Source organism: Lepidochelys kempii, chromosome 1, assembly GCF_965140285.1.
Source record: "Lepidochelys kempii isolate rLepKem1 chromosome 1, rLepKem1.hap1, whole genome shotgun sequence".
Taxonomy (NCBI): Eukaryota; Metazoa; Chordata; order Testudines; family Cheloniidae; genus Lepidochelys; species Lepidochelys kempii.
Window position 1 is genome coordinate 269,641,993 of NC_136380.1, and position 20,246 is coordinate 269,662,238.

Below are 20,246 nucleotides of genomic sequence, written 5' to 3' on the forward strand. Positions count from 1 at the left end.
TTGACTTTAGACATTTTGCCATCTTTTGCTCCCCTCCCTCAAAACCGGGGACCAAGAGAGCTGTAGCTCATCTATCAGAGTCCTGGGAGATCAATACACAGCTCCCTTTAATCCAAAACGGAAGAGCTAACAAAATATGTAGTATTTCTAAATTAAAAAAATAAAAAGTTTTTGAAATAAACCAGAGACCAGTCATCTTCATATCTTCGTTAAGAGTTCTGTTTTTCCAAAGCAGGTATGTTTAAGGCACTCATGCTGACTACTATACAAGCTGGCATATTGGTTACCAGTAACTTTATGCAGAATTTTAACATTGAACCACATAAGTAGGCAGTGATGTTATGCCTACTGCAGTCCAAGCCCTAAAAATACTCATGTTTTAGTAAAATAAACATGAATGAGATTCAGCTAGTTATTGTAGCAGAGAGAGAATGATGCCTGTTATACCAAGAAAGTGTCAAGTACTCCAATTCAGTTTGCTCATCTGGAAGAGGATTCAATTACAGACTATAGCTAATGTTTTCATCCTCACTACTGTCCCTAAGTCTTTATAGCCTGTGTTTTGAAGAGGCAGGAAATGAAGATGAGCGAATATTTAATGTTATAAAAGGGGCTTTCAGGTACCAAAGAATCTGAAGTGACATTTTACTATTAAAGGTTGGCAGCAAGCCCAGTGATTGTATAAAGTGAAGCATTTAGCTTAAGAAGGCATATCAGATGTGCCTCCCTACTGAAAACAAAACAAAGGAGTCAGTCAGAATGTACCTGCTAGCATGTTCCAATACAGAAAAACTCAAGACTGGAGAGTGACATGCTCAACGACAAAAAACCCCCGAACGGCTGGCACTGTCATACACTATACACCTTGACCTGGCTCCCAGCATAGATACTACTGTTAAATAAATGATCGATTGTCAAGTTTCACATAAATGGTAGGACAGGCCCAGTTTCAAGACAATAAATGGCAACTGGATATTTTTTATTATTATTTAATAGAGCAGTTCCCCAGCAGACTCCTACCCAGAGTCATAACCAGACTTTTAAAAAGTATATATGTTTTTAAGATCTGAAAATTTGTCTATTTTTTACAAAACGGATTCCAGGAAATTTAAAAGGCAATACCATAGAGACCTTAGGCGCAGAAGTCAGGTGTAATCATTCAAAGCATTCAAGTAGGAATATGGTAATATAAATATTTGAAAAGCATTTATCACCATAAATGTTCAAAACAAAATTGATAACTCATTCCAAACTAAAAACTGAGCTTTATAGCACATATTTCCCTGAACAGAAAAAAATATACGTAACCTTCTCAAATATTTCTAGAGGCATGAAAGCTTTTTCCTTGGTTAGTTACATTAGAAGACTTGCCTTTGATTAAATTCCTTTCTTTCCAAACATGGAAAGTATTACATCGGTCCACTGTTAAAACAGACAATATGTTGCAAATTATTTCTGGTATAACGTGTTTCAACAAAGCCTAGAGTATAAAGGTGTTGAGGTGACACTGAGTTTAATAGTCATCTCCTCTGCTGACAACTTCTTTGCATGTTGGGCGCAATAATATGGTATGCTCAAACTGGGCGGTATATGAGCCTTTAATGTCGCATAAGGGAGGATATGGATCCACTATCCCCAAGTCACACAGGTTCTTCAGAGCCATTAGATATTTACTTTCTCCCAGACGATCTAGCCATCTGCGGCAGAAGGCAAGAGTGCCAAAGTTTTCATTGATAACATTTAGCAAATGTTTTGCTCTTGGAAGCCTAGAAGAAAGAATGCACTGAATTAACTGCGAAGAAAAAAAAAGGTACCACCAAGAAAGCATTTAATACAGAAATAAAAGCCATGTAAAAAGATAAATGTGGGGGTGTTACACAAATGCAAAGCCAGTGATTTTGATGTCTTTTTCACATCACCTAAGGTTCTGTTCAAGGAGAAAAGTTAAAACTTTATTTTTCCACTGAAAAATACAGCTTTCAAAACAAACCAAAAATGCTGCTGCCCTATTGGCTCAGGTTTGCAAAACAGAGGAGAAAAGGTTTGAACTCATGCCTAGCAAGCTCGCCTCAATTCCGGAGAGCGAGATGAAAAGGATAACTTCAAAACCTAATTAGGCTCATTTACATGCCAACATAATTAAGCATAAGAGTTTTTTTTTTTTTTCAAGTAAGGAACTGTCAACAGAATTATTCACTTTGTAAACGACAAGTATTCCAAGTCTATCGTCCTGAAGCTTCTAATTTACTAAACTAATTTGGGATTAAGCTTTGACACCGGTAAATATCACTTTCACTTCTGAAAGTCAAATGATTTGTAAAATCTGTAACAAATGTGCAAAATATGTATAATCTTCCATTTTTGTTTTGTCAAGACAGCTAAGAAGTGTACAACTTCAAAACTTAAGTATTTACAGACATGAGCTTTTCCTTTTGCAACCTTAATGTTAATACAAAAAAGCATATAATGTATTTTACATATATACACACAAAACACACGGACACTTACTTCTAAATGTTGTGGATGCAGTAAAAAGACCTGGAAACAGTGCTGTGCATCTAGTGTACCATACTGTTACTTGCTATATTGTGTGTCTTACTCTGATTACCTGTGCTTCAAAAATACTTATCTGTTTCATTTCTAAAAATGCCACGTAATGCAATCCCAGTGAAATCTGGAAATTAGCCTAAATTATTGGAGCACTTCATTTTATGTCAATGCACTGTTCTGAGTTGTTAATTTTTAAATACTCAAACATCCCAGCATCCTCAGCAGATGACGACACTAACAGTTTAACCAGCTCTGTTCCCAAAAAGAGATTTGCTTGTGCTACTGAACCATAAGTCACAGAAGCTCCCGGAAGGAAACAAGAAAAGCATCTGGGGTAGAGAGAAGGGGGAATTGTGAAGTTACAAAAAATATTTATTCTCTCATGCATGTATGTTATGATAGGAATATAGACTACATTTAGAGGGCATCACCTTTACTGATTTTTTTTTTTTTTTTGCTATTTTCAAGCTCTGAGGTAAGAACTGTGTCATCCTGTGTGTGTGAAGAGTCTAGTACACACACATATACACAGGTTTCAGAGTAGCAGCCATGTTAATCTGTGTCCGCAAAAAGAAAAGGAGGACTTGTGGCACCTTAGAGACTAACAAATTCATTTGAGCATAAGCTTCTGTGAGCTACATGCATCCAATGAAGTGAGCTGTAGCTCACAAAAGCTTATGCTCAAATGAATTTGTTAGTCTCTAAGGTGCCACAAGTCCTCCTTTTCTTTTTACACATATACACGTACATATTACAGCGCAGGTCATAAAAGAGCATCATTTACATTAGTCTTTTCAAGTCCCTTGAAAGATCTGATATTAGTTAAGAGGCTTTGCTGTACCCCAGCCCTAACGAAAAAAAGTGACAGCTTCCTCCAGTGCAGTAAAAAGGGCTTCAAAACCAGATCTAACCTTATTGGCACGTGCCCAACATCAAAATTTTTCATATAATGAGAACATTCCATGTCATCATGAACAACACCCTTTCCTGTGCTACCAAAGGTTTCTATAGCATATATTTCACCTTCCTAAAAGAAAAAAAAAAAAAGACAAGTGAACATTATGTAAATACATGAAAAGTAAATCAATAGTCAAACGTTGAAACTTCTTGTATAATTAACAGTTTAAGTCTAGCAAAATATGAACAGCAGGCAAACGTACATTACAAGGAATTAAACATGGATTGGTTCTTTCACTAAATAGCACCCTCAAAACTCTGAAATATTTAAAGTAAACTATGTTTCAATAACTCTTTAATTAACGTTAGGCTGGTCATGGAAATATTCCTTACTCCTTTTCTGCAGGGATCATCTGTAGTGGTAAGATGACAGTTAAATCCTTGCCCTCTTTCTTACACTGCTAACAAGAAAGTCAGTATAGATAACAATTGCACTGGTGCTTTTTGTGATGAGAACATGTCATGACTGACCCAAGTAATTTCTCATAGGCCACTAAACATCTGTCAATAGTAAGTCACCTGATCACTACTGACCATGACTGGATTAGAAGCAGGGACCTAGAAATAAAATTAAAGGCTCCTTATCCCAGTACCAATCTTCTAAACAAGCCCTTGCTTTCTGATCCTGTTATTCCATTTAAAAATTAGATGCAGATCAAAATTGCAACTGGATGCACTTGGCACCTAATGTAATATACTTATTACCTCTGTGCTTGGAACAACTTTCCTTAACTTGTGCAACCTGTCCTTCAAAATGCTTCTTAAAACCCATCTTTCTGCCAAACCTAGCTAACACTTACCTCCGATTACAGTTTACAAACATGCCTAACTGTTTTGAATCTGTCAAAATTAGACTGCAAACTTTTCAACTAAAAGCAACATGTCCAGCTCTGTTTGCAAGGCATCATGAACAGCTATAATACTACAGAAATAATTCCCATGCAAAAATTCACTGAAAGGATTAATTTTGTAAATACATAAAGTTAAATGACCAATAAGAACAAAGTCTGTTAGTTTATAGTTAAGGTTCCCCAATCAACCTTAGACGACATAATATTAATGCTCCTCATCTTTACCATAAAGGAACCTTTTTTATACCCAGTCACCACACTGCAATGACCTCTTCTGAAATCCTGATATGAAGCACAAACCTTCACCCTCACCACAAATACAGATTTACTAAGCACATCTCAGGGGTCACCAATGCACACAATAACACTTCCCTTCTCATACACACTTCAACAACAAGGAACACTTGTGCTGTATTTCTTATCTTCCATGCACATTCCAAAAACAACTTTACCTTATAATCAAAATTCCACTAGAAACTGGACAGCCTAATCTACTGGATCCACCGTACTTCCGTACTCCAAATGTCCAAATTCTTATTTTAAGTTCATCCTCTAACTTTAGAATTCCTGGCTCTTGTTTTCCTTCTGAAAACTACAATATTCTAACAGTATTACTTAAGTATATGTATTCACAATTTTAACTAACCTAAGTCCATTTTATTACAAGATCCCAGAACTTTAATTTCAGAAAAGTGACTGGTAGCTGGAATAGTGGAGTCATGAAGACGAAATGCCAAGCTCCAAAATGATGTTCAATATTTCACAAAAATTGTACTATGCATAGCAAGGTCAATTCCATTATTTTCCATGTGGGCACAAATACTACACACTTGGACAATGCAAGAGATAACTTTTTCTAAATATGTCACCAAAAAAAAACTAAGTGGAAGAGAGTTAAATACTTAAGATCTCTCAGTGTACCTCCATTCTTGTTGCTTCTCCTCCCTTCACAATGGGCACAGTTTTTCCAGCATGTATCCTATATGGCCCAATTGAATGTCCATTCAGATTGCGAATTGGTTTCACTATTACAGAAAACAAAGTAAAATATAAATAATTAGGTAAGTCACTAAAGGATGTTTAACCCTTCAATGCCAGTGATATTAGCCCACACATGGAGTACTGGAAGCGAACTGAAAGACCCATACATATTGCAGAAGGAACAACAGAAAATCACTCTGTTCTTGTACAAATTTCAGCCAGGCAAGATCCCAGCTTATTGTATATATGGAGTAATGGCTTATTACTATGAGTGTCATAATTCAGGCCTTAAGGAAACTACTTAATAATTCTAACCAGTAGATATTTATTTACTATGTATTTTGCAAACAAGAATTATGAAAGGCTGTTCTCACTTTTCACGTCTGAGTACAGTAAATGCCAGATGTGGTGCTTTTGACAGTGTTTGTTGAGTATAAACAGTGAGTTCTCAATCATTCAGGGAAAAGTTCCTTTAGGATACAGTTGAGGAAAGTGATCATATGAGTATGTATAATGCAAGTTACTTGTAACACACACTTATACTACCACGAGCAAAGATCACTTCAACAGCTAGGAATAAAGTAGGATTTGTACAAACACTCCCGGGATAGCTATTTCTACATACTCTAAAGGAGAGAGCTTGCCTTGATATGTTTTGCCATCAATTTCGACCTCATAGGACTCCATAACTTCTTGGATGGCTTCACCAACATCACAGAGACGAACATCTATTCCAGCACACTGAAAATAAGAGATAAACAGAGAAAAGTTTGAAAATCTATTATGAGGGATTTAGCTTGTGTTTAAATTTCAGAACCCAGTAAAAATTAATTTTCATAATTAGTTTACCTTTATACCAGTATTAGTAGCATCTTTTACTGCTTGTAATAGTCTATCATATTTTGGATTGAATGTAACAGTAAAAGCACAGTCAATAATATGACCTGAAATCAGAACAAGAAATTAGATTCGTACAATGTTTCCATCCAATGAAACAATCCAACAATATCAGAAGGAATCATAAGGAAAAAACCAACCACTAATGTGTGTTCCAAAGTCTATTTTGCAAATATCATCATATTGCAATACTGTAGGATCTCCAGCATTGGGAGTGTAGTGGGCTGCACAGTTATTCAGAGAACACCCAGTGGGAAATGCAAGACCTGCATTTAAACCATTTTCTTTTATCAGCTTACGTGAGCAGTCTTCGAGTTTTTCACTAGGAAAAGAGAGATGTTTCTATTAAAATCACACAATGTACTAAGACAGTTAATTTTAAAGCACTTGTTTACAAATGTGAGAACATACAAGACAAAGAAAAGCATTAGCCTAAACATTTAATTTCATTTTATTTGTAACATACAATCAGGAAAAGGTACAGAGCCGAAAAGTAAGCCCAGTTAGTAATGATTTAGTTCCTTATTTTATTCTAATCTGTTTTGAGACTGTTTAATTCAGTCCTGTGTTTGACCATATTTATTTGTTTTCCTAATGTTTTTACTCAAATTTGAAAGAATATACTTTGAAAAATATATTTAACTAGTCAGGGACACAATATTCACAATATAAATTCTGGGCAAATGAAACTGATTTATTTTAGTACAGTTACTTATAGCACAGAGACTTTATAGTCTCAGAACTGTTTAGTAATGTGATCAAACAGATTTTCCAACTACTCAAAAAAGGTAATTAAATCAAAAAATAATATACTATTTCCATATATTAATAGCTAAGGGGGTAAAATTAAAGCTTGTTGCATTATGTATATTTTCTTGGGCCTTGCCAACACTGGTTTTCTTAGCCACTGGTTTAGCTACAGTGATACAGCTACATCAGTGCAAGCCCTCATGTAATCCCAGCCCTCTGGTGTAAACCATGACTCACATCACTGTAGTTTATCCCACATCCCAGTATCAAATACCAAAGACTCAGAAGAAAGATTACCTGGATAATTATTTCTTTTTAACATTAACCCTGACAATCAAAAGTTTTAATTTCTGAGCTCCCAGGTGAGAATGTCACAGAAGGAGGATTGCGCACTTGCTTTTCCAGCAGAAGCATGACCAGAATGAAAACGATGCTAGTGAGGAAGCAGTAATATGCAGGAAAGATAGTGCTGTGGGGGGTATGTGTATACATGCTAGCTTTGTGCCTCTTTTCCCATTCCTAACAGTAGACTGCACCTATGCTGCTCCTACACACAGTATTTTACTGGAAATGCTGGCAGGAACTGGGAAGAGATGCTTGTGACACTATCCGAGTCACATGCTGCTTCTCCTGGCACCCTGAGGAAGTTTTCTGTACAAGAACAGCAGAAACACAGAACCGAAAAAACATACAACTCAGGTGCTAAAGTGAGAAACAGATAAACACAATGGTCAAGTTAGTATGGGAACTCAATACTAAGAACTCCACTGACTAAAGAAATGGTGCTGATGGACTCTATAGACAAGAGGAAATGAAAGGAATAAATGGGAGACATTGAAAGAACCCACCAAAAAGTACCCTTAACTCAGAGCATACAAAGTGCAATCAAATTAAGTGAGACATTTTGACAACCCCCTGGCTACAAAATGTAGTTTTTATAATAGTGTCTTTCAAGAAAAATGTCTTTATCCTCACCAGATTTCTATCATTGTCATTCCAGGTTTGATCCAGCTCATAACATATTTCCTCACTTGTCTGTGTGCCTCAGCAGCCTCCCGAAAATCATTCCAAATCTCTTCACTGGCTTGATCTAGTGCTTTCTTTTCATCGCTTGTAGTTCTCCAAGCAGCAGTTCGCCTTTAAAGTAAACATGATGTACAAGTGTTAAAATTAAAACCACCACCAGTCATCACCACAGTATTTATTAGAACTCTGATCTGAGGATTGCAAAATGCTTACACAGTCACTTAATAATTAACTCTCAATGTCCCTTTGGGGTATGAAAGATACTTATTTTTGTTTTAAAGACTACAGGAGGCCCACTAAAAAAAAATCTCTAGGCACCCAAACAATTAATTAGACTTACAATCCTATATGATCATCCAGCAGTGAAAAAAATCATATCCAAATAATGAATTAACTCAGTCAGCCAGTAAATCAACCCCCCTTTAGTCTCCCAGGAACTTATGCTCAACTTTCCCCCAAACTCCATGAAATAAACAGTTTTTGTGACATCTTTTAGACTGGCCGGTCAGAGACCATTTAGAGCTTTACACGTCATGATCAACATCTTAAATTCTATCCAGAGACTCAAATAAACCCAGTGCAGATCTCAGAGCCATGTGCTCTCAGCAACATGCTCCACTCAATGAGTAAGGTGCTACGTTCTCCATTAGCTTCAGTCCTTAAATGGTTTTAAGCCGTAGCTCCATGTAGAATGCACTACAACAGTCTAATCTTGAGGCTAGAAAGACATGAGTAACAGTTTGTAAGGACTCCTTCTGAAAGTAAAGTTGCAGTCTTCTGCCCCATTACAGATGGTGAAAAGCCAGCCTGGTTACTGCTGAACTATAAACATCTAGTAGAAGCTGAGGTCTGATGTTTAGCCAGAACTTGCAAACTCTGATGACTGGTGGCAAATGTACTCCCTCAAAAGGGCTATTACCTAAGTCATCTCCTCAGTCTGCTTACCCCAACCCATCACCACCTCCTCATCTGGTAGGCTCAGCCAGCTCGATATCATTCATCAGAAATTTAGGTATTACTTCTCCCATCACTGTAACAGCCAGCTCGGGGGTGGGACACAGCAGAGTCACACAACAGTTCAAGAAAGGAAGTGAAGAAAAATACTGCAGCTACAGAAACTGTCTGTCTATATTTCAGAGTAGCAGCCGTGTCATAGTCCGTATCTGCAAAAAGAACAGGAGGACTTGTGGCACCTTAGAGACTAACAAATTTATTTGAGCATAAGCTTTCGCGAGCTAAAACCCTATATAAATTCACACTGCAATTATTACAACTGGAAGTTAGCCAGAACACCCTGATTCTTACAAATATCACTACGGGGTCTTTCAATAGACAAGTAGTTTGGACTTCAGTTTTATGCTATTGAAAAGACAGCACTTTCAACAACATCTCATCCTATTCCGTCCTGGGATGGAACCCCTCCAAAAGAGAGGGAGGGGGAGTCTGTAGGTAAAAGAAAAAGCCAGAGAAACAGTCAATGGGAATGGGGAGTGCTGTTTACAACCACAGGTCCTGAAACTTATCTGCCAATGAAATGCACCTACCTACACCTTCTCCCCAGTAACGAGTTTTTAAATACATCAGAGGAAAAAAACAGCTCTGAGTACAAAGAAATCTCTGAAGTTTTTTTTTTCAGCTAATAAATAAATAAATCAAGCTTCCTGCCTCACAGGGTCTTGACTACCTCTACCAAATTCAAATCCACCGACTAACACAGTGACATTTCCACAGTATTTCCTTGCTTTTCATTGACGTATATAGAACAGAAGAGACTATCCCTCCCTCCTCAGGCCCTATGCTACCAGCACTCCCAGCTATCTTCGAGACACCACTGACTTCCTGAGGAAACTACAATCCATCGGTGATCTTCCTGAAAACACCATCCTGGTTACTATGGATGTAGAAGCCCTCTACACCAACATTCCACACAAAGATGGACTACAAGCCACCAGGAACACTATCCCCGATAACATCACGGCAAACCTGGTGGCTGAACTTTGTGACTTTGTCCTCACCCATAACTATTTCACATTTGGGGACAATGTATACCTTCAAATCAGCGGCACTGTTATGGGTACCCGCATGGCCCCACAGTATGCCAACATTTTTATGGCTGACTTAGAACAACGCTTCCTCAGTTCTCGTCCCCTAATGCCCCTACTCTACTTGCGCTATATTGATGACATCTTCATCATCTGGACCCATGGAAAAGAAGCCCTTGAGGAATTCCACCATGATTTCAACAATTTCCATCCCACCATCAACCTCAGCCTGGCCCAGTCCACACAAGAGATCCACTTCCTGGACACTACGGTGCTAATAAGCGATGGTCACATAAACACCACCCTACACCAGAAACCTACTGACTGCTATTCCTACCTGCATGCCTCCTGCTTTCACCCAGACCACACACACGATCCATTGTCTACAGCCAAGCTCTACGATACAACCGCATTTGCTCCAACCCCTCAGACAGAGACAAACACCTACAAGATCTCTATCAAGCATTCTTACAACTACAATACCCACCTGCTGAAGTGAAGAAACAGACTGACAGATCCAGAAGAGTACCCAAAAGTCACCTACTACAGGACAGGCCCAACAAAGAAAATAACAGAACGCCACTAGCCATCACCTTCAGCCCCCAATTAAAACCTCTCCAACGCATCATCAAGGATCTACAACCTATCCTGAAGGACAACCCATCGCTCTCACAAATCTTGGGAGACAGGCCAGTCCTTGCCTACAGACAGCCCCCCAACCTGAAGCAAATATTCACCATCAACACCACACCACACAACAGAACCACTAACCCAGGAACCTATCCTTGCAACAAAGTCCGTTGCCAACTGTGTCCACATATCTATTCAGGGGACACCATCATAGGGCCTAATCACATCAGCCACACTATCAGAGGCTCATTCACCTGCACATCTACCAATGTGATATATGCCATCATATGCCAGCAATGCCCCTCTGCCATGTACATTGGTCAAACTGGACAGTCTCTATGTAAAAGAATAAATGGACACAAATCAGATGTCAAGAATTATAACATTCATAAACCAGTCGGAGAACACTTCAATCTCTCTGGTCACTCGATTTCTGACCGAAAAGTGGCTATTCTTCAACAAAAAGACTTAAGAAACAGACTCCAATGAGAGACTGCTGAATTGGAACTAATTTGCAAATTGGATACAATTAACTTAGGCTTCAATAGAGACTGGGAGTGGTTGAGTCATTACACAAAGTAAAACTATTTCCCCTTGTTTATTCCCCCCCACTGTTCCTCAGACATTCTTGTTAACTGCTGGAAATGGCCCACCTTGATTATCACTACAAAGGGTTTTCTTTCCCCCCCCCCCATCCTCTCCTGCTGGTAATAGCTCATCTTAAGTGATCACTCTCCTTACAGTGTGCATGATAAACACCCATTTTTTCATGTTCTGTGCGTATATAAATCTCCTCACTGTATTTTCCACTGAATGCATCCGATGAAGTGAGCTCTAGCTCACGAAAGCTTATGCTCAAATAAACTGGTTAGTCTCTAAGGTGCCACAAGAACTCCTTTTCTTTTTGCGAGTAGTAAAACACTGGAGTTCTTCTTTAAGCTGGGCAATGCTGTCATGACAGAAAAATTTAGAGATGTGTCACCATGGACTAGGAAGTCCCCTAGCAGAAAGTAGCTCTTAGTGGCAATAAGATGCGAGGGCTGGCTCCACAGCCAACTGTCCACCCTGGTGCGGAGATGGAAAGAAGTACACCTGCGCATCACTGATTTTCAGCTAGCATATGATCCCTACTCAGACGGTGTAAATTAGAGCAGCAGAAGTGATGCTTCAGCTGGCTCACTTTGGGGTGGGCCAGCCACAGAATCAGGAAGCTGTGACTGCTGATAGTGCCCTCTCTTGTGCCATGAAGAATCTCAGCACAAGAGAGAATCTAGCCTAGCAATTGCTACTTCTGCAATGAAGACAATTTCCTGACCTGAGTGAAAATAAGGTTCCCACAGCAACAGTAACTATCCATTTATGTGTATGCATATATGGTCCTTTGTTACATGTGCAACAATACAAAAATGCTATGTACTGTGTGTGTAACGAATGCTAAAGTTACTTGATTGATATTCTTACTCTATTTATCAAGCAGGACCACTGCCCAGCATTTTGTAATTAGTAATGATTCTACTGAAGTGTCAAAATGCAAATGGACAAGTTAAGTGTGGTCTGGCAACTTTTCAGACATTCTACTAGATTCTCAATTTAATGCTGCATTAGCAGCTTTTTGTTGTTTCCTTTTTATCCACAGATGCATAAGTATCACAGCAATGAGTGCAATATAAGAACCCACAAAAAAACCCAATCATCATATGAAGCATTATCAAATGTCTTTCAAAGAAATGGAACAAAAATTTAACAGTTGCTTGTGTATCTAATTGGGATCTTTCATGCTCTAGGGGACAGTGCACTGGACTCAGTCAGGATACTAGGGTTCTAATCAGATGGGCCACAAGCCTGCTTGAGCAAGTCATTTCACCTCTCTGTGCTGCTGCTGCATCCCCTCCAATCCTTTGTCTATATTGTCTACTTAAAACTATAAGCTCTTTGGGAAAGGGACCTCTAGACTCTATTATAATACAAACAATACTTAATGAGTTATATAAAATCTGTTATACAATTAGCTTTAATTGCTGTGCAAGTGACCTGTCAAGATACTGTTAATGTGGCAAACAAAGCATACTAACAGGTGCTCCAAGTTCAAAACTCTGTAAAGGCCATATAAGTGATCTGGATATTTAGTCAGGTATGAAATTCTCCCCATCTGAATGCCCGTGAGGTCAAACAGGAAGGATAAACATTTTTTTAAAAATATTTTAAATTACTGGGTTTTAATTAAAAATCTACTTATTTTTGTTGCTAGTCCTTCAGCAATTTAAGACTATAAAATGGGAAGAAAGTAAAGGTGGATCTTCTTAACTTGTTTATATGTAATAAAGTTTTTCCTACACTTAAAAGCCTCATCTATGTTGAAAAGACAAGTGCAGAACCACATTAACATCATTACTATGAGAATAATGTGAACACAACATTGATAAAGCAAAAATCCTAGCAAGTAAGACCATCTTCTGATATACTGAACTTCTTTTACAAGTCAAGAACACTGCAATGCTTCTGCCAGGCTCTATTCCCCCATAAGAATTTGCAGTTTGAAGTCAACGGGATTTGTACTGCTAAGTAACTTAGGTGCTGCTGAAAAATCACTCTCTCACACTTACTGGCAGGAGCCTGCCTTTCAGCTCTTATTCTTGAAAATTTGGGCCTATCTGTATAAATGCACAGTAAACTTTGTTAATGTATTGAATGTTTAACTTTTCACTGTTAACACTGAAGCAATTTTGTTCTGAAGTGCTAAAGACTGGGATACTAAGACAAAAGTAGTAAAAATATAATTTTAGTTCCTAATCCTGCAAGCATTTATGCACACACTTAACTTTAAGCACAAGTAGTCCCATTGAAGTAATGGGTTATTTGAGTCAAGTTACATATCTGCTTGTGTTTTCTTCCCCCAGGATCAGGGCCTTCATTTTCAATATTTTGGTTATTTATATCAATTTTGTAACATTAAATTAAGATACCCTACCAGCATTTATAAAATTTAATTCATTATACACTTTAATCTAAAATTGCAGTCACAAATTTTCAAATTAGTTTTACAAAGCTTCAACCTCAAAAAAATTGTTCCAGCCTGCATGCAAATTAATGTATGTACAAAAGCTCAGAGAAATCCATTTTGCCACGTCTTCCTGAAATTCAGGGAAAACAATGTATTTAGGATGCCAGACATGCTGTTTTCAAAACTCCATAACTTAGTTATTTCAAAATCCAAGTGCCTTGAAAGTAAAGATAAAAGTCTTCAGACAGAACTAACAAAAGCCAAGTTTAAAACTTAAAAACAAAGCCACTGTTAAATCAAACAAAAAAAAAATTCATCATCTGGTAGATTTCCCCCCCTAACTTCAATTAGCCTGTTTTGCTCTATTAGTTAACTCTCCACACACAAAACATACATTCTAGGTCGCAATAAGAAAACCCAGTCCAAAATAAATTTTTGAAAAAGTATCTAACAGCAAGGGTTAAGAATAAAAGTGCAAAATCACGCTTAAAGAGTCAGAGTCAGCTTGAAAATCATATTTTCATAACAAAATTCTGTACCTAGATTAGAGAATATTCTTTTTTTCAGTTTGCTGTATGCATTTGGCAACACTGCATATCACATCAGTTTCCCTATTTTGCTAATATTCAGTTGTTGTTCTTATTGCACACACTAGCATGAGGACATCACTCCCATGCACAGCTCTGAGAAGAGCTCACATGCACTCTTCACCACAAGCTCTCCAGGAGTGTTTTAACAATAACAGTGGCAAAGATTAAACAAACTGAAGCATCAGCAGGTAGGCACATAGACAGCACACTTATTCCGCGGCACATGCATTATCCCCCTGGGAAGAGAGCCATATCAACAACAGCAGAAAGAATCTTATAAAATTAATTTAAATTAAAAAAAAATCTGTATATGCCCTTTAAATGGTGCTCTATCAGGCAACCAAATTATTTTTTGATTACTCAACTAGAAAACATTTGAATTGACAGCATTTCTTTAAATACCATATTATAGGTTGCTACAATATGGGAGATGTTCCTGCTCCCAAGGAAATCAAAGGAAAAAACTCATTGACTTCACTGGAAGCACGAGAAGACCTATGATCAAGAAATAATCTTGCTTCTTCATGTATAAAATGAAAATAATTACCTGTTATGGGAAATGTTCTGACATGTACTTTATCTAGTTCAAAGCAGATTTAAGTTATAGCTAACTGCTTAAGCCAGAAATGCCAGATCAGCACTTGGATTTTAGAATATCTAAATAAAAAATAGGAGTGCAATTCAAGAGTAGATTTGCTGAAAGCAAACTATGTAAAGGAACTATTTCTAGTTTAGCAAGCCTTGCTCCTCTTCAATAGCAGATTGTTTTAGGTACAAAAGAGATGCATCACTAAAATAGCTTTTACAAATAGTCATATATAAAGGCTAGAGAAAATTGACCAAAATACTTATTTATTGATTCTTCAATACTTGGCTATATTTCACAACTCAACAAATGATAAAACAGGATGCCATTTCTTAATAAATTAGAAATGTTGTCCAAACTTTTATAATCTGTATTCTCTGCGTCAGCCTGTATGTAAATCTGTATCTAGAGATTTAATTCCTAGAGAGTGGGAGGGTCATTTCTCTTGGGCCATCAATTCATATGCTCTGGGTAAACCTTATTATTTGTATTATCTAGTATGCTAAAAACAACTTAGGTGAACCAAGTGGTCATTTTATCAATAAATTTGAGCATGTCTCTGACCAAGGCTGGTAACATTCACCTCCACAGAGGTGAATCAAAAGCTATATATGAAGTGTGCCTGGTTGGTTCTTCCAATGGACATAAAGAATCTGTTTACACTGGAAACCTAGTAGTCCTCCATCCTCCTACTCTAACTGGATTAACAATAATAATCCCTTTTAGGAAACTCTTTTATACCACGAACTGAAGTGAAATACCTTATTCAAATGACTTTACCTTGATACTCACAATATATTCAGTAACAATAAGTCTCAGGGTTATAGGACATATTGAACTCCTATTCATACCTATGGTGCTTGTTATAGTCTATATTAGTAATAGCCATTGGCTGTGCACAGCCACTACAAATGCTTTTCAAAAATTAGAATTAAAAAAACACAAACATTTCACATTATATGAAAGGTAAGCATCTCTTAGAAGTGAGCAATGCTATATGAAATACATACTTCAGTAACCCCAGAAAAGGCACTTTGCCTTGATAAAACAATCTATTCTTTTATGGATTATTCCCAGGCAGTTTTACAAGTCATATAATTTGTCTTTAAACCACAGTCTTTTCATACTTAGAGTCACAGCAAGACCTTTCACAATATCTAACAAATATATAAAATACAAAACTAACAATGATTGAACTACAAAACCTCATAATCACAGGTTATTAAAAACTTGCAAAAGCATGGTGAAAGAATTACCAGTGAGAATACATGGAGACACAGATCTCAGTCCTATTCGATTAGGACATTATGCTTATTTTGTTATCCTGCACAAATCTAAGAAATTCAGTTCTGCACGTTGAACAAGACCATATGGACCTGATGGCCTATCTCTCGAAGGAAACAAGGAGCCCAAGTTATTTACTCTAGCAATGTTTAGATCTTTTCTTCATCTTTCACACTGATTCGGGAAATGAAATGGCCTTATAGGAACCAGAGGATACTGATACTGGTAAAGTTTCAATATGATTGTGTCTACCGAATACAGACAAAAAACTGTGTGGTTGAATACTGGATGCTCTTAAATTACCATCTGGATTATTTTCCATTATCCAATCAGATCAGATGCTCTAAACGTTTTGTGTAATGTTATTTACAAAGCAAAGATGCTCTTTGTAGAAAGGTATTTTGGAGAGAGAGAGCACATCACTGAAGGGGGGAAAAGGAGGAAAAGTTCTCTCGGATATGTTTTGAAAACTCAAGGTTCTCATTCATTTTAGTTAGCTCATACTCAGTCTCTCAAAATGAACTTAAATGTCAGAACTACAGGACAACATTTAATAGGTATGGAAAATGCAGACACGAGAATAATGGCAAAAAGCTAATGTAACAGGGCAAATGTGTTCATCCTCATGCACCAGTGACAGCCCTTGGGCCCTGTAGATGCAGGTCATGTGCTTGCTCCTAGTCATGTGCCTACAGGTAATCACATAAGGATTCCTGTCTCCTCCACAGTGGAGCAGACTAGACACCAAAGGTCGGGGGGAGGGGGTGCTCCAAACCTTAGGGCAAGGGTCTGAGGGGAAGACACCAGCAGAAAGCAGGAGATGGCTGGGGAGGAATCCTCAGCTAGCAAAGGCTGTGAAGCTCTAGAAGGGCCGTAAGGACTACGAAGCACTTTGATACAAGCACTAAAACAAGACCAGAGGTGCAAAAACAGAATTTTTTTTCTTTGGTCTGAATCTTGGTTTCTAAGTTAATAAAGAAAAGCCCTGAGTAAAAAAAATTGAAATTATACTGTTTGGAGCACAGTTTCAGCCTCCCCAGTTAATGAATCAGCCAACCAGCACACAGCCCCATCAGATTCAAAGTAGGCAACTGGATGCACAAAACAATACATCATTTGTGGTGCTAAAACAGAAGAAATTTTAATGGAACCAAAATCCCGATCTAACTGGGCCAGATCAGAATCAAAAATTTAGATAATCTGGACAATGGGAAAGTACAAGGCTGCAGCAACAGTAGAGATCATGCATTACTGGACCTGTGTGCACTGGCTATTTGGTTAATATGGAGAGCTGGATAAACAACATTCCACTGTATCTGGACAAAACTAACTGAAGAAACTGAAAACCATAATTTAAGTAACTATGGGCAATAACTCAGCAGAAACTGCTCTAAATGTTAAAACAAGCATAAAAACCGAAACATTCAAACAACATTTAAAACGTAAGATCTGGATGTGCTGGACAAAACGACTTAATTTCATTGTGAAGGACTTGGTGCCCACAGCTCAAAATCAGAATACAGACATTAACACCCTTTACATGAAGTGCACAAACGATACCTTATTATGGGAACCTAACAGAAAAACTAGGTTACTAGTACACACCAGATCTATAAGTGAGAAAATAAAAAGACTTTTTGCTGGAACAAATCAGAGAAACAGAATTTCTCCCTACTCCATTTTATATATGAATACATAAATGCTCTAAAGGGCATCCAGGATTTGATTGCTCTTGCTTATTCTAAGTTTATACAATTGAAATTTATTTCGTCTATTAGTTCTGAGGATTTAAGAAAACAGTGAGTAAGGTATATGGTCTGGGCAGCTGTTTAATGTCCCCCAGAGACCCAAGTTATCCTAATTATCTGCTTCTCCCAGAAAGTGAAAGAAAAAAGGACATTACAACTTTGCCTTAATCAGGCGTAGCAACATAAGGAAATTGTGTAGTTTGATTTGTTTTTAAATGGTCCTTTAGTAAATACTAAAGTCTACTTCTCTATGTTATGCTTACCATATTTAGAACTACTGCTAAAATAGCATAAATATTGTAGAAATCAAATTTTCTGTAAAACGTGTGGATTTCAAAAAGCCTTAAAAGTTTTATATAAGAGTTTCAAAATTTATAGTTAAAATTGAACATGTAAGGCATAAAGAACGCACAAAATACAACAAATGTGAATATGAACTACAGTATTCTCATGTACTGGTATTACCAGTTCCAAACTGAATCTTGTCAGTATTTCAAAGAAAGTGTCGAACTTTATTATAGCAGAATGCCAACTTTAGTATACATAAGGTTGAGAAGCATTTTTTGTTTAAAGGAAAACTCTTAAGTTCTCTGAAATCCCATGCTTACTCAGATTGTCTTGATATTTGCTTTGCCTTACGGGATGCTGGGTAGTGTTAGTGGTCCAAATTTGGGATCATTTGAGAAGTGGTCCTGACATACAACCCTTCCCCACAAAAAATAGTATTTTACAAAAATCAATGGGTTCTTAATAGGGCTGTCAGTTAACTGCAGTCAACTCACACAATTAACATAAAAAATTAATCACGATTTTAAAAATTGCAATTACTCGCAGTATTAAATTAATTGCATTGTTAAACAATAGAATATCAATTGAAATTTATTAAATATTTTGGATGTTTTTCTACATTTTCAAATATATTGATCTGAATTACACAGAATCCAAAGTGTACACTGCTCACTTTATATTATTTTTTATTACAAATATTTGCACTGTAAACATTATAAACAAAAGAAACAGTATTTTTCAATTCACCTCATACAAGCACTGTAGCGCAATCTCTCTATTGTGAAAGTGCAGCTTACAAATGTAGATTTTTTTGTTACATAACTGCACTAAAAAACAAAACAATGCAAAACTTTAGAGCCTACAAGTCCAATCAGTCCTACTTCTTGTTCAGCCAATCGCTAAGACAACCAAGTTTGTTTACATTTACAGGAGATAATACTGTCGCTTCTTATTTACAATGTCACCTGAAAGCGAGAATAGGTGCTTGCATGGGACTTTTGTAGCCGGCATTGCAAGGTATTTACCTGCCAGATATGCTAAACATTTGTTTGCCCTTTCATACTTTGGTCACCATTCCAGAGGTCATGCTTCCATGCCGATGACGTGCGTTAAAAAAATAATGCCTTAATTACATTTAAACTCCTTGGGGGAGAATTGTATGTCTCTGGCTCTATTTTACTTCCATTTTGCCATATATTTCATGTTATACCAGTCCCGGATGATGACTCAGGACATGTTGTTCATTTTAAGAACACTTTCCCTGTAGATCTGACAAAACACAAAGAATGTACCAACGTGTGATTTCTAAAGATAGCTATAGCACTTGACCCAAGGTTTACGAATCTGAAGTACCTTCCAAAATCTGAGAGGGACAAGGTACGGAGCATGTTTTCAGAAGTCTTAGAAGAACACCACTCCAATGCGGAAACTACAGAACCCAAACCACCAAAAAAATAAAATCAACCTTCTGCTGGTGACATCTGACTCAGATAATGAAAATGAACATGCGTCGGTCCGCACTGCTTTGGACTGTTATTGAGCAGAACTCCTCATCAGCACGGACACGTCTTCTGGAATGGTGGTTGAAGCATGAAGGGACATATGAATCTTTAGCACATCTGGCATGTAAATATCTTGTGACATCAGCTACAACAATGCCATGAGAACACCGGCTCTCACTTTCACGTGACACTGTGAACAAGACGCAGTCAGCATTATCACCTGCAAATGTAAACAAACTTGTTTGTCTGAGCAATTGGCTGAACAAGAAGTAGGACTGATGAACTTGTAGGCGCTAAAGTTTAACGCTGTTTCATTTTTGAATGCAGTTTTTTTGTACATAATTCTAGATTTGTAAATTCAACTTTCGCGATAAAGAGATTGCACTACTGTACTTGTATTAGGTGAACTGAAAAATACTATTTTTTTTACAGTGCAAATATTTGTAATCAAAAATATAAAGTGAGCACTGTACACTTTGTATTCTGTGTTATAATTGAATATATTTGAAAACGTAGAACACACCCAAAAATATTTAAATAAATGGAATTCTACTGTTTAACAG

At 37.3% G+C, this 20,246-nt stretch overlaps 1 protein-coding gene across 2 annotated transcripts in view; it reads right to left on the minus strand.

Moving 5' to 3' along the window:
• Positions 1–973: 973 nt before the first annotated feature.
• Positions 974–20,246, minus strand: part of METAP2 (methionyl aminopeptidase 2) — a 36,222-nt gene continuing 16,949 nt past the window's right edge. For both annotated transcript variants that reach the window (XM_073327502.1, XM_073327501.2), the window contains 7 exons: positions 7,962–8,123; positions 6,377–6,558; positions 6,189–6,283; positions 5,984–6,080; positions 5,280–5,383; positions 3,462–3,577; positions 974–1,766 (listed from right to left, as the gene is read on the minus strand). In XM_073327502.1, coding sequence (XP_073183603.1) covers positions 1,514–1,766; positions 3,462–3,577; positions 5,280–5,383; positions 5,984–6,080; positions 6,189–6,283; positions 6,377–6,558; positions 7,962–8,123 — 1,009 coding nt within the window. In that variant the 3' untranslated portion in view covers positions 974–1,513. The remainder of the gene's footprint in view (positions 1,767–3,461; positions 3,578–5,279; positions 5,384–5,983; positions 6,081–6,188; positions 6,284–6,376; positions 6,559–7,961; positions 8,124–20,246) is intronic.